General features: G+C 46.1%; 1 protein-coding gene across 1 annotated transcript in view; it reads right to left on the reverse strand.

Annotated features, from left to right (window-relative positions):
• The window catches only part of PDE9A (phosphodiesterase 9A), a 49698-nt gene extending 35031 nt beyond the window's left edge, over positions 1–14667 (reverse strand). The window contains exons 1-3 of the mRNA XM_075099114.1: positions 14421–14667; positions 2576–2646; positions 105–182 (exon numbers count right to left, since the gene is read on the reverse strand). Of these exons, the coding sequence (XP_074955215.1) occupies positions 105–182; positions 2576–2646; positions 14421–14489 (218 nt within the window). The 5' untranslated portion in view covers positions 14490–14667. The remainder of the gene's footprint in view (positions 1–104; positions 183–2575; positions 2647–14420) is intronic.
• Between the last annotated feature and the right edge of the window lie 749 nt (positions 14668–15416).

Below are 15416 nucleotides of genomic sequence, written 5' to 3' on the forward strand. Positions count from 1 at the left end.
AGGTGCTTACTGCCCACTGCACACAAAAGGCATCTGCAGGCAAACACCACCCCTTCCCCTGGGCTTGACCCCATTTTTGAAAAGCAGGTAGCAGCCAGGCTTACCTCTCTGAGTTTGCAGGCATTGTCGGATCAATGGATACCATACAATTGTCTGCTGTCAGAAGGGAGATTGTTGTGTTCCTGAAAAGCATGTTTCAAAGAGGTTTATTTGACCTAGAAATGCTGGATGAAATTCTGTGCTGCTGCAAATGGTGCATAGACGTCTTCTCTCCTGCAGCACTCCTGGCCTGGCCTGGCACTGTCTCAGACCCACTGGACCTTGGTGCAGGAAGGGTCATAGCACAGGATGGGGTAGGCTTGGTGCTTCACCCATTTCAATTACCAGAGATGCTTCTGGCAAAATGTTAAATGTGATTATCTTTGATTTCAGAGCAGACTGCTCCTGAGCTGGTTCTGACTGGGATAGAGTTAATTTTCTTCATAGAAGCTGGTATGAGGCTGTGTTTTGGATTTGTGCTGAAACCAGTGTTGATAACACAGGGATGCTTTAGTTACTGCTGATCAGGGCTTACGCAGTGTCAAGGCCTTTTCTGCTCCTCATCCCACCCCACCAGCGAGCAGGCTGGGGGGGGACACAGCCAGGACAGCTGACCCAAGGGATATTCCACACCATATGGTGTCATGCTCAGCATATAAAGCTTGGGGGAGAAGAAGGAAGGGGGGGACGTTCAGAGTTATGGAGTTTTGTCTTCCCGAGTAGCTGTTATGATGATGAAGCCCTGCTTTCCTGGAGATGGCTGAACACCTGCCTGCCAACGGGAAGTAGCAAATTAATTATGTGTTTTGCTTTTTGTGTGCATGGCTTTTGTTTTCTTATTAAACTGTCTTTATCTCAACCCAAGAGTTTTCTTACTTTTACTCTTCTGATTCTCTCCCTCATCCCACCGAAGAGGAGTGAGCGAGCAGCTGTGTGGGGCTTAGTTGCCGGCTGGAGTTGAACCACAACAGTTCCCTGTTAACTCATGTATTCTGTTGATGCATCAACTAATAATTTCTATTAAAAAGCTATGTTTTGTGATACATTGACTCGGCAGCTATGTATTGACTCACACTATACAAATGTGCTATGTACATAGCTATACCAGTGCTATGAATGTCTTGAAATCTTCTAGTTACTCCTTTGCCAAAACAAACAAAACAAATGCCTTGCTGAATATGGGGCCTTTTTTTATACTGTGTTAGGTGTGATCTCATAGCCTCAGAGTAAACCTTGGAGCTTTACTCTGGCTCCAGGAGCCTGACTGAAATGAACAGTTCTTTGGAAGACTTCTGATGAAAATAAAATTACAAATATGCAGTCAACCCCTTGTTCATGAATGACTAAAACTGCTAAACAAAGTTTGCTGAGTGATGGAGTGCAAGTATTTGACATCATGGGCAAATGAGCATTATTAACCTCTTCAATGTCAAACGGGAGGAAATAGCCGGGATAAACAGCAAAGGGCATTCATTCTGTCCAGCAGTTTATGCAAATTCTGAGTCAATAAAGACAAATTTATTTTTCAGTCCCCAGAGCTAGATTCATGCAATAAGCCCATGATTAAAGGATTAGCTTATTTTTTCCCGTGCTTTTTCTGTATTGTAAACCTGTAGGTACCAAGGTAAAGACTACAGCTTATCACATGCCGCTGCACATCTGGCCTGCCCCGCTCAAGGCCCATATGCAGACAGCAGATGCACCCTTCTAAGGTCTGACTAAGGGGTTTCCCTCCCCCTGTACCACTGCCCTGGATAGGTAACGCAGGAGTGGCTGGGTGCTAAACTATGCCACCCTCCACCACATGCTGGTCTTTCCCACCTGGCACACACCTACACCTGATACTGGATCCCTCGCAACTAAGAGATTTAAGTTGTGTGATGCTCTCTAGGTTGAAGGTAAGAGAAACAAAACCTCTATGAAATTGCAGCAGGAGACATGCATGGACTTTGCAGGACAACATAAATTAGGAAACACTTGGCCTGGGCAATAGATTTGGGGATATTTATTTCTATAAAATGGTTCTACTGGAGCACTTTGTGTTTGACTATCCCATACCTGGGATCAGATTGTACTCTATGTAAATAGAAAGCTTATCACGTAGTGGCAATGCTTCTCATTAGCCACAAATTTTTCCCTAAAAAAACACGTTCTAAACATATGGTTGCCTTTTACTCAATATGGGAAAAAATGTAGCACTGAGGGATAGCTGATAGGTGCACACAGCCCATGTGCTCTCAGGGCTGGGCTTCTGCACTTGCTTTTATTTTTTTAGACTATCTCTCTTCTGTTCTACTCTCCTCCACTCTGTTCCTCAGGCACAGTCAGCACTGAAGTGGCTCAATGCCTGCCAGAGCTTCATGCACTTTTCCAGCTGGTGCTCTCTAGGCTGCCCCAATTTCTTCTTCCAGTAGACTGGAGGAGAGAGAAGCCTGAATAGCAGGTAAATGCATTATTTGGGGCCTGTCTTTAAATTGTCCCCAGAAGTAAAGGAAAAAAAGTGAAATGAATGTCACAAATTAAAAGATAGACCTACCTTGGTAACCCTGTTGCAATGCAGAAGAGGTCCATGATATCTTTGGAGTTGCAATATTTACTAAAGATCACCTTCCAAACCGAACAGCAGCAGGGGGAAAAAAAAATAGAAGACGAAGAGAAAGGACAGTTAGTTGCCAGTGAGATATGAACTCTATTCAGGTGTGAACTGGGCTAATTTTAAGGCTCATCCTACCACTTCAATTATCTCATTTGACTTGTGAGATGGAGTATTTTTCTACTCCTGTTTAATACCTGTGCTTTTTTTGATAAAGCAAGCAAGCTCCGGAGACTTAATTGCGCTGTTCAGAAGTAGAGCAATAATGTATGTGAACTGAGAGCAAAAGGTATTTCATAATACAGTATTGCTGCAGGATGATAACAACTGCAAATCTAAGGATGTAAAAGCCCCGATTTAGGAAGAAAATAGCCCAGATTTGGGGAGGTCCTTGGGTGGTATAAAAGGGCATTGCTTTTTGGACTACACTGGCTTAAGCTAGCTTTAAAGAGAACAGAAGATTTTCTCCTCCCCAGGCTGTGCCAAATTTCCCACCAACTGTCAGGCTGTATCTTTCTTGCTGCTAGGTCAGACCTCAGACCTTGAATTACAAAATTTGCCACTGTTACCTTCCCATGCCCCCAAAACGCCTCTCCATCGCCTTGCCCTTCCACAGACACCAGGTAGCCCCTATGCAAAGAACTCTGTTCGAGCGGTGGGTCTAGGAACGCAACAGCCCCTTGACCCCTGTTGCAATGCATCCTTCAATGACGTGATCCCATGCCACGATTTTCCCCAAGATTCCTGTTTCTTTCAGGACATGTGGGTGATGGTGCTCCCTGGCTGAGAACTTCTTTGCAGCTGAGGTGGGGGGCACACAGCCTCTCTGTGTGCCTTTGATTGACTATGGTGGAGGTTTTGAACCTGCCATGGAAATAAAATGCCTCATGGCAGTCAGTTCATCTTCCCAAAGCCAGGAATAACAGAGAGAGGTGTGGCTGATTTGTCTGGGGGCTGCTGGTGCCATCTGGGTGGTTGCAGGGGCCAGTGGTGGTGTGCAGCAGGGCAGCTTGCCTGGCCAGCACTGGAGCTCAGCTCCCTCATGCCCCCAAAGAAGAAACAGCCGCAGAAAGAACAACCCGGTTCAGGATGCAGCAGCTCAAAGGAACCTGTGGACACCTAATGGCAAAACTCAGGAGGAGCAAGGAAGTGACATTTCACAGACGAGGTCTGAAGCACAGGGAGATCAAGGTCAAAAGTCTTTTCTCATTGCGGTTGCCTCACTGGAACCTTGTTTTCCACCCACTCGTGACTACCCATAGCATGCCATATTCTCACGCACAGTTTACATTGTTGTCCATCACAGGCACATGGGATGTGCGTTCCCACAGATCAGCCTCGAGGCTGGTGACCCAGAAAATGAAGAACATGTCATCTGGGATAGCCTTCCATTAGTTTGTTTTTGCTGCCTTGCCTCATGTTGCCGGAGGAGGCAGGGACTGTGGGTAGTGGGGGCCTGGTAGACACCAGGCAATATCTTCACTTTATAAAACATCAAGGCACTTGATTGCGAGGTAGTTAGTAATTGCTACTAGGGAAATGGGTGGGATTAATGCCCAGGTGTGTTTTAACAGCCTGCTTTGCCCAGTGGTTGACCCTTGGTTATTAAAATACAGCAGCACTCAAACAAATAAAACATAGCTGATCAAGTTCAGATAGTCCTGAAACTCTGCTCCTAGCAGAACACAGCATCCTACCAGGGTGATAGCTGCTAAAATCGGCTGACAAAGTATTGGAGGGTACAACAACTGGTACACACAGTAACTGAGGAGATGATGTTAATGGTGCTTGAACAGAGGGTAAAAGCTTGTGATGTGCCAGGAGTGCTATTTCAGGTATTGAGGTTTCTTATTCTGGAAATCAATTATTATTGACCAAGACAGATAAGAGGGGAAAGGAGTTTAAAAAAATAAAAAAAAAAAGGGTGAGAAAGCCAGCCTGACTCATAGAGAGCAGCAGGAGCTTTCGGTGCATTGAGGATGAATTTTAATGCTTCCTTTACTCCATGTAATAGTGAAAGAGTGGGAAGCAAAACAAAGACTGTAGATACTATTTTGTAGATTATGAGCTATCACCATACATGCTTTTTGGCTTTTCATACTTGGCTTTTTACTTAAGTTTACTAGAAGTGGGTTTGTGAATCACCCACTGCACTTTGATACTCATCTCAGGAGGGTTGTCCTCAGTGGTTGCTTTTTTTTTTTTCATCAAAGAGCATATGCTACTAAAGTTTTCTTCTGTTGCAGCCTGCTGAGCTTTTCTGACCAACTTCCTTCTGTTCTAAAACAAAGCATCCAGCCTCAGATGTTTCCCAGCCATATGCAATTGTTCCTTTATTGCCGGTAGGTTTATGTTCCAGATAAAGTCAATGTCAGTTGTGCTGATGCAATATGGTTGGAATGGATTTTGGAGAGACGGGAGGACAGTGCTGTGTACTATTGATGGCTCCAGCACAGTATAGGAATCCTGTTTGCCTGAAGTCCATTATCATTGCAGGGACATTAGCAACATGAAGGCAATACAGTGACATTTGGCTTGTAGCTGTACTTCAGCCAGATGGGACACGTGGTTTCTTCCATGACCATGGAAGGTGGGTTGACCTGCAGCTTTGAGGACAGGCAGCTCTGTTGCCACTGGGTGGAGAAGTGAGCATCTTACCCAATTCTGTGAAGATGTCCTTACTTGGGCAGATGTCCCGAAGCCATTGCTCTTCAGCCCAGGTCTCCATGACAATACTTTTCTGGTGCTGTTTGTGGGTCTGATCCAGACCCACAGCCAGCATCTGGGGACTTCATCTCCCTTCAAACCTGTCTCAGCTGTCCCTGAGCCCCAGTCATCGTCTTGCTTAGGTCTGTGTTCCTACCCTGGGGTGGCAAGCCACTGCTGCAACATGTCTCACAGCACCTCACTTTCTGCATTAATGCCCAGGGTTGGAAGAAATCACTGCTTAGGACAGGACTGAGACCCTACTATGGAGCATAACAGAGGCCAAAGGCAGGAGACCACAGCCTCCTCTTTCTACAACTGTGGTAGTGGGCTAAGATCATGCATGTGTAGGAGACAGACAAGTTTCCCCATAATACACATCAAAAAAAGTGCATAGTCATGCAGGTCAGCATAGCCCAAAAAAGCCAGGGATGCAGCTCCTGATGGACCTCCTACGAGAAAGAGTGGACACAGGGACCCCAACATTGCCTGGTGATATGAGAGTCTCCTGCAAGACCGGACAAGACAAGACACTCACTTGCCGGTATCATTTCTGAAAGCAAAGACAGAGCCAAAATCATGTAACCAGTGTCACAGAGGCAATACACCACATAGGAAAGGAAATAGAAGTCTCTGCTCCAGCCTGCAGATTGATGACTAAATGCCACAGTGAAAATCAGGCACATATAAACCCTGTTAATTGCATCTCCTTTGGATTTGTGCCAGGAAGTAAAGAGTGTATTCCTCAAAAATGATGCAGCATCTGCAAACAATTCATTTTCCCTGTTTGAGAGTTAACATTATTTCATGTTTCTGTCTTTGTTACTGTTAGCAAAACTTCTTCCATGTGTACAAAAAAAGTGACAGGAAAACCAGTCTTCCCTGAATGCTCAGCTTGATCATTTCAATAATTCTCCATAAAGACCAAGAAGTAGCCATTTGATTTAAGTGGGGAAAGCTGCCTGCCTGCCTTGGGAAGTAACATGAAGCAAAAGCGGGGGGAAAGCAGAATGAATAATAACTGAGGCTTTTTGGAGTGGAAATAATATTTTGATGAAGCATGCAGTGACTGCGAAGTAGGACAGCGTGACTCAATGGGGATGCCTGGTTCCTGGCCCAGAGCTCACTTCTGTGGGACTGGTTTCTTTCCTGGAGATGGTTCTGCATTTTTTGAAACAGCTTCCTCTGAAATAAGGGTCCATTGTCTCTTGATCCATAGTATCCACCTGTGGTTGAGGACGAGGATTTTAAAAGCCCACTCACAGAAAGAGTAGGGATTAAGAGCCCTTACTCTGTCTGGCTTTCCCACTCAGAGGAGCAGTTCAATATTAAGGATTGTGATGGAGCTATTACTAAGGGACCATAGTGCATATACTCTGCAACCTACCAGCTTACAACTAATCACATTATATTTTGCTTTCAGATAGGATGGGTAAAAACACATCCTACAAATCCAATTTCTGTTCTATATTTGATCCTCAGAACAGCTAATCCTCTCTGTAAACTGTAAACCCTGTCCAGAATGTTATCCTGTTCCGATCTGTTGTTGGTAATTGGGTTTTCTTCCAAGAATTTAACTTGTGTTTGTTTTTTTTTTACCCTAGTAAAATTGCTAAATAAATAATGCAGACATATTTTCAAAGCCAGCCTATCCCCAGTTTCCAGTCCCACATCCTTTTGCTGGTCTCAACCAGCTGTGTTCAAGACTTTTAGCACTTGGTGATGTCTTTCATTCAGCTCAGTGAGCAATGCTTGGAGTCGGGCTGAAAGTGCAGAGTTGAAACAATCTAAAATTATAATTTTTCACTAATGAGATTGGAGGACAGTATGTCAGGGAAGAGTCTGGTAAAACTCAGTTATGTATATTGGAGGGACTGAAAATTGATGCTGCTTCTGTAACAGCAGCTTTCAGGAGGATTTCTGAATTGCTAAGGCAGAAGACTGACATGAAATCTTTCACTGTGATTTTCCATGTCTCTCCAGTGGTCTTTGTTGCCCATATAAAAATGAAGCAGGATCCAAAACTTTTAGATACCACTCCGTAGAAATCACTGGAAGGAATTCATATTTTTAAATGTGTAAGCAAAAAGGTCTTCCTCAAAAAATGGTGATAAATGACCTTATCAGGCATGGCTCCCAATATCCAACAGAAACCTTACCTAAAACCCCACATCTAAACATCTCCCAGGTTTCTCATTCTTGGAATTCAGATACAGGCATAGCATGAGCCCAGCTATAGCAAAAATGCCTATTTGCTTTTTTTCTTGCACTAATTAATAGTTGATATTCAGAAAACCACTCCATTTATCTGAGCTTCAAATGTAGGCAGCATTAAAAATAGTATGCCAGATTTGCCATCTGTTTGATGCAGTAGGAGCTTCTCTGAGAGAGGAACAGAGAATAAGTGTGTGTGTGCATGTGTGTGTGGGGAAGAAAGCATGAGAGCCCTCACATGAGAATCCGAGCAAAAATGAAGGCTCCCGCAAGCTCTTCAAACACTGCTTCTGTTAGAGGATGAGGAGCATGGTAGATGTTTTTATTCCGACAGATGGAGCTCTGCAGTCCTGCTGATTCACACTTACCTTTGAGCAGTGACGTGGCTTGACAACATTCGTTTCAACACAACACCTAAGTGAAATGTACAGGTGGGATTCATCTGACGTAACTTCAAACATTTGCAGGCTTGGCATCTCATGCATGTTGCTCTGCTTAGACGCCCTCTCTTGCCAGTAGAGAAAAAGGATAACTTCCAAAGGGTAAATCAGCCCACACATCTCCAAAACCCAGTTTAAGATGGGATGAATCATCCTCTGGAGGCACCACCCGCCTCCCCAGTGACTAGCTTGGAGCAGTCATCACTAACTGTTAGATGGCTACGGTTAACGGTTAAGTGGGGTGAATCCTGTTAGTTTCCTAATTATATACATTACCCTAAAATGAGAAACAGAAGCTGCCAGACAGAGCTGATGTATCAGGATCTCAAGGCACGTGGCCACGTGGTATATTGCAACTCCCATCCTTATAACATCCCTGAACAGAGCACTATGGGAGAAGAGATTTTTCTCTTTTCAGGGAAAAGAAAATGTCTACATATCGTGTGACCCCCAGGGCAACCTTGGATGTCCATTGAGAGGGACAGTGTGGCAGGGGTTGGCTCTGTCACTATGAGCAAGGATGGATCTTGTTACTTTTTAGTCACTGGGGCTCATAGAGGAAGCCAGATTACATTAAAGAGGGCCTTGTGCAACCTCCTGACTATACTAAGGGACATATTGCTACTATTCAGTCTTTCAGTACTAATGATTAATGGCAGAATGTAACCAGGAACCAGCAAGGCTGGTTGTGAGAGGCTGAGCTGAAAGTGTCTTATTTTCTGCAGCAGACATAAAAATATTTCAGCCTTTGACAAATAACAGAAATGTCTATACTCTGGCTTTAATTAACATAAAAAGGGCACACAGTTGCTGCTAATGGAGTACTAAGTGCAATTAACCCTGTAGCACATTAATGCATTAAGCTTGAAATGTTTTGTAAACTGAATAACAAGGGTGCTTTAGCACCAAATGTCCTCACTAAATGCAAGTGAAGCTCGGACGATTATTTCAAAACTACTCACACAATTCATGTCTGACATTACAACACGCTTGATAAAATAGGACTGTCAGAAGGGTAATGTTAGTTAACCGAGTAAGGAAAAGTAGGTATGGTGAGAGGCCAGTCAAAGGCCAATTTGCAGCTGTAGCAGTAAGTTCACTAGAAAATTGATAGAAAATTTATGCAAGTATCATAAACTTATGCAAGTAGCATAAGTTGCTACCATTGGCTTGTCTGAATCCATAGGTAAGGCTAGCAGGAGAGTGTTAGACCTACACTTTGTCGTGGCTATTGTGAGCATAAACTGTAATAACTATAATAGACTGCACGTGAATTCAGAAAGATAAGCAGCAGCAAACAAGCTTTTTTGGATGATGGGTACAGAAGAATTATGGAGCTATGTGGAATTACAGAGCTATGCTAGGATTATGATTTGGCTCTCTAAATGCTCTGAGGAGCCCTTGCTGGGGAGGAGAGAGAAGAAGGAGTAGGAGAGAGAGAGGTCTCAAGTATGACGTATTCTCTCACTTTTTTAAAAGCCTGGTTTTAAGCCATTTTTATTCTTTAAACTGTTTATGTGCTGTAATGTGATGGAGTTTTAGGAACCTGCTGTTCATTTCTTGCTGCTTTATAATAAGAACATCTAGCAGCTGCCTTGAATTCACTGAGGCCAGCTAAAATCAGAGAGCCAAGGTGAGCCGAGACCACTGGCCAGACCCAGGCTGTTCCACCTTGCACCTTCCCTCACCCAGAGAGATCTGCGAGCACTAAGAAGATGGCCTCGATCCCACAAAAACATCCTTATGCCTCACCATGCTAAGGAGGGTTTTGGCATTGGCTTGTCCATGTGTGGAAGGAATCTGTGCACACCAGCCAGGCAGAGAGGCCCCTGGAGGTGTCCATGTCCCAGTTGCCCATGAACCCCAGCTCTGTGCACCCCTCCAACAGTTGGCAGCTGAAAGACCATTGCCCTAAATCACCAGGCTGAACAGAAAGGGAATTGGGTCCATGGGCAGCCCAAAACATGCTTGCCCTGCCGTGCCTACAGAGTCACAGGGATGCAAAAATATTTAATCGCCTTGAACTGATCATCACACCATTATTTTTCTGTTGTGTTTTGTTTTTAATCTGAATCCAGTTTGGTGTGTTAAAAATAGCACGACAAGCTTCGGAAAAATCTGTTGGGTTTGCTAGAGTCTAGGCATTTATATCACAGTTGCTGTTGCTCTAATTAAAAAGAAAAGCTCACATGACAGAAACAATTCCTATGCACTGACATTTCAATGCAGTAACCACAGCATCAAAACGCAGTCTTAGCTTTGCTGTGTTCATCATGGACCTCAGGCCAAGAGAAACAATGGCTGTGGATGGATCAGAGTCCTGCTCCACAGGTCAGTACAGTAGCCAGCCAGAAAGGTTGAACTCAATACATTTCTTTGAGAAACAAAAGTAATTTCTCTGTTTGGCATCCAGAATGACCCAATCAACCAGAAAAATGGCTCCAAAATTCTTTACTTGCTTTCTGAAGAGGACAAAAATACCACCCTGAGTGATTTCCTTGAATCTTTTACAAAGGCGGCGGTCCTTTTCTTTTTCTAGTTAGCTCAAGCTCTGTACCCCTCTGACTTTCCATCCTTGTTACAAATGTGATGCTGATTAAGACACTGGAAACAGAAATCCTCTTGAATTAAGCATTTTTGTCAGAGGAACTCCTTACAACTCTGTGAGCAAAACCACTACCTGTGACATTTGAAAATGAGAGCCACAAAGCCACCCATCTGGGATTAAGGCCACTGGCTGGTTTGTTATGCTACCATTTAAATCTCAAAGGTCAAAAGAAAATGTTCCCCAGTAGTCTCTACATGGAAAAAATTTGGGCATGGGCTGGGGAACATTTTCCTGCTGGTGGATTTTTAATTTGAAACAGACTCAATAGGAATTTTTCTTAAAAATGCAGCCAAAGGGTTAATAATGTTATGAAGGAAAACAAGACTCCAGATCCTAAGTTTGGCGCAGCAAACCTCACTTGTCCATCGGCAGGTTGGGGGGTTTGGGTGCTTGACCCTATCTAGTGGTACTCCAGGAATGACGACAAACCCCTGTCCACTGTGGTACTGCAAGATCACGTATCCTATATGAAACATGGCCACGGCTTCCCCGCTTTGCCTGGCAGCAGGCCAGGCTATGGCAGGGGTGGGACACGGATGTGTTCATTGGGCACATGTGCAAAGCGCAGAGGGAGGTGTGTGTCCAGGCAAGCCAGTAAAGAACTGATGGGTGTCTCTGGGCAAGAGGATCCTTTAAAAATAAATAAACCGAGCAGTGCTTGTTTCCCCCAGGCATACATGCCCTTTCCGTAGGCACTGGATAGGAAGTGCATTACGCTGTAACATCATTTTTCAACCAGCTCTGAGAACAAATGACCTCTTTGAAGCCGGTTTGCACAGAGTCCCAGTTTGGAGTGCGGCTGTAATGCTGCAAAGCCTTTGATTTCCCTCTCCAGCAGCCCCAGCATCGCTGTCCCCTCCACCTCCTGCTTCATGTTTGGCTCTACCTCCACCAGCTGGGCAGGTATCTGCCCCACGGGAGACCCCCATCCCTGCCCCTTGGCTGGGGCACAGCTTCCAGTAGTCTGAAGCCTAACCTTGGTGGACACAAAAGTCACCCCTTTGGGGATCTTGAGCTCAGGTGCCTGTGGGGGGTTCCACGGTTGGTGTCGGCTCGGATGGGGGGGGTCATCTTATGTCCTGCCCAAAGCAGAGCCCCGCTGCTCCAGCATGGGGAGATGCTCAGTCAAGTCTGCCCACTGGAGGAGAGCCCGTCCCTGCAGTCAGCTTTGGTGAAGACCATTTCATGCCTGCCCATGCCTCTGAAAGGTCAGTTTATCAAACTGTGACAAATGACTGGGAGCCTTTGCAGGTGCAAGTGGGATGGGGCTGAGGGGAAAGGGCAAGAGCTGAGGAAGTTATTGAGGCAAGGGCTAGGCTTCCCCAGTGTAATGTAGGAGTGATGAACAGCAGCAATGGGCTGGGCTCTCTTCTGCTCTCAGCCTCCCACTGCCCTCACGTAGGAAGCTACTGGACTCCTGGGTGTTCATGGTGCTGGCCTTGCGCTCATGGGCCTCAGCCCATCCTTTGGGACGTGCTGGCTTCGGGTGCGGGGCTGCATTTAACTCCTGCTGATGGCACCTCCTTTATTTTAACAACTACTGAGAAGGATTTGAAAGCTATGAAACTCTCCTCCGACAATCGCCATATCCCTTTGCCCTCCCTGCTGTGCCCCTCTGGACCTGCCGACACACAAACCTACTTAGCTTAGTTCAACACTCCTGTTTCAGCGCACTTTCAAGTGCTCATCTGCGACACACAGTTTCCCAGGGGATGTGGCATGCAGCGCTCTGAGCCTGGTGTGTCCTTTCATTCACCCCAGTGCCGAGGTGAAACTACTTCTCCCAAAGCCAGTGGCACGCCCTGTGGCTGCACCGGTGGAAATTCAGAATGGGGCTGCAGAAACACAGAATTACCTGTGAATAATTGCCACCACAGCTAACACTATGGTAGGATGCCCAGTTCTATTGCATGACTGCGGTGTCCAGCAAGCCCGTTGCAATATGGAGCTGAGCCCTTTCAAACTCAACAAGCGCTGTTATAATGAAGCTCATACCTCATTACTGGGTCCATGAGCAGCTTAGCATTGATTTAATGAGTTCCCTTTAGAAGCCTCCAATACTGCATTCCTTGGAAGATTAAGGGTTGCTTTTTTCCTTTCTTTCTTTCTTTCTAATAATGTTGTTACTGGGGAGGCATGAGAACCCGAGATATGCCCTGCTTACCCCTGTGTGAACCCCATTCACATGGCATTTTTACTGCAGGAATCCTTCCAAACATTGCACAGATGGAATTTCACATCTGACAAAAAAGCCAGATAATATTTATCTAGCAAAAAATCCTTAATGCCGCCTGAGTTTGCATTTGCTTGCTCATGCAGTTGTGCCTCTTCTGTGTTTTTAGTGTCAAAATTACTCTCCAGAGACTGGTTCTGAGAAATGCTATTTCTTTTTCAAACCAGAGTAGAGGAAGGATGATGTGCCTTACTAACATCTATGGAAACACTTGCCACCCTTTCAAAATACTGAAACATTTTCCTACTGAACAGTAAATGTGCCAGGGAGCTCCGTACAAGCCTTGCTTCTGGGGGCTGCCAGGCGACCAACTCATTAAGTCCTGGCAAAAGGGAAGCAGCGCCTTCAGCTCAGCAGAGCCGGCATGCTCCCGCCCGCCGATACGGAGGAGCCTGCAGCAGCAAAGGGACCACTGTCACGTCTAAGCCCTGAGATGGATGAAGAGGAGCAGCCGCTGTGGGCGACCTGGTGCAGATTTGGATTTTCCAAGGTATTGCTCCCAAGGGCAGGACCCTGGCAGTCGCTGTGGGTCTCCAGGACAGTGGCAGAGGGGACCATAGGCAATGGAGGCGTGCGTGGTGGGACAGGACTGTGAGTATCAGCTCTCCCTTTACCTCATTTCTGCAGTCACTCATACAGCAAAGGGGAAGGAAGAGAAAGGGTATCTTTGCTGTTCCTTTTTAAAGGAGAAACTAAATGCGAGGCTGGGGGACATGAAGATTTAGAGCAGGAAGATGGGAGGGAGAGGTTTGAATTTTGCAAGTCAGAGTTACTTGCTCTTGAGCCTGGTGGCTGCTTTCCCTCTATTACAAGAAGGGCACTTGGTTTGTGGCCAAAGAATTGCTGACAGAAAGAAGAAAAAGACAACTTACAGAAATGCATCGGCATTGTTTCTATTTAAAAGCAGTGGGCTGTCAGCTCAACAGCGTGCGAGCTCTCCCTGTTAGCCAGAACATATTTCTCCCACAGTTTCCCCTGTGCTGTGAACCGTGGTTAAGCAAACAAGGCAAGCTAATGGAAGTGAAAGTTTTAGTTAAAATTTTATGAACGACTTGGCAAAGGTGACGGGGACCCCGCAGCCCCCCAGCGATGCAGCGGCACACCCCATTGCACAAGAGCCGGGCTCTTGCCTGCCGTTCAGCTGGGCATTAGGAAAATGCCCATTGTAAAACCCTCTCCCCCAGCAGGCAACCTCCAAATAACTCAGCATGCCATGCTTTCCAGCTCCCACTGTTTGGGTGAAAACCTCTCCGTAGGCAAAACTTTGTAAACACGTTGCAACGCTACTCCGGGAGAGGAAGCCTACACGGCTGCTAAACCAAGGATCCCACACACAGGCAGCAAAGGCTGGCCCAGCCCTCCCCTGCTGCCAGCCTCCCCTTCCCCTTTAAATAAACATCTGTGTACGAAGCAGAAGCCACTCAAGACCCCCCCACCCTTCCCCTTAAAAAGAGGTTTGAAGCCCGCAATGGTGCTGAATGCAAACACGCGTCTAACTCGCGTTACAGAAATAGGTCGTGCAGCGAGCACAGCCTGCAGCTGCTGCTGCGTCCGGAGACACCACTTTGTGAAAAACAGCAAAAGTACCTTTTGAATTCTTCCATCAATATCCAAATAAATACACTTGGGCCGGTAAGTTGAGGAGGCAGATCCCATCTTGTTACAGTTGGGGTCCCACTGGACCTTTTTCCAGTGTCAAACAGAGCAGAAAATAAGATTTATCCTACCAAGCCGAGCCACCACTGCCTGACAGTTTGGTGTCCCTGCTCTTCTGTATCCCACTCTACTCTCATTCTGGGAAGGTCCCTCCTCTAACATGCATGCATTCGGCTGTGCCTCTGTCTCTGCCACCTCCTTTTAGTTTTGCTTCCCTCCAAATCCAGCTGCCTTGGACAGGAAAAGACACAGGCTCCAGATGCTGTCTGTATGTGCCCTCTTGATTCCCATAGCAACAACCCCTCTTGGCATCAGGGCTGAGAGCTGCTGGGCTTCTGCACTGTAGCTCTGACTCTGGGGCTGACGAGCTCCTGTTAGACACAAGACCAAGTGGCACTTATCTCCTGGGGGTGCTGGGGAGGGGGGAAAATAACCCTCCTTCATCAGGGTGGTGAGAGACATCATTTGCATTTGTGGTGAAATAAGACCGTCATTTTTAATTAGTGCTGACCCTTCTGGTGAGCTGCCCGCACCCTGCAAGCGGTGTGACAGGCTCCCAGCTGCGCCCTGTGCTGGGAGTGTCCTTGCAGACACCCACCGCAGCCAGGACTCGGGCTATCTGAGCCCAAACTCAGCAGCTTGATTTCCACATCCCTCCTGTTATCATTACAAGGACAGAAAGAAAAAGCAGCTGCTTTTTTTCCCTCCATAAGCTCCAGAAGCACAAAGAAAGTGTAAAGCCCATGTTTTCACCCAACACCCTCTGTGCCACCCCTGGAGCAAAGGAATTTGTTATTGAAGGGAACGTGAAGTATCCTGGCAAAGGCATCTCCCATGGGAGGGCGCAGCTGAAAATCAGGAGGGAGCAAAGCATCCGACAGTCGATTCTCTGAGTGCACGCCAAATGCCATCTGCTGCGTGTCTGTG

Source organism: Phalacrocorax aristotelis, chromosome 1, assembly GCF_949628215.1.
Source record: "Phalacrocorax aristotelis chromosome 1, bGulAri2.1, whole genome shotgun sequence".
NCBI lineage: Eukaryota > Metazoa > Chordata > Aves > Suliformes > Phalacrocoracidae > Phalacrocorax > Phalacrocorax aristotelis.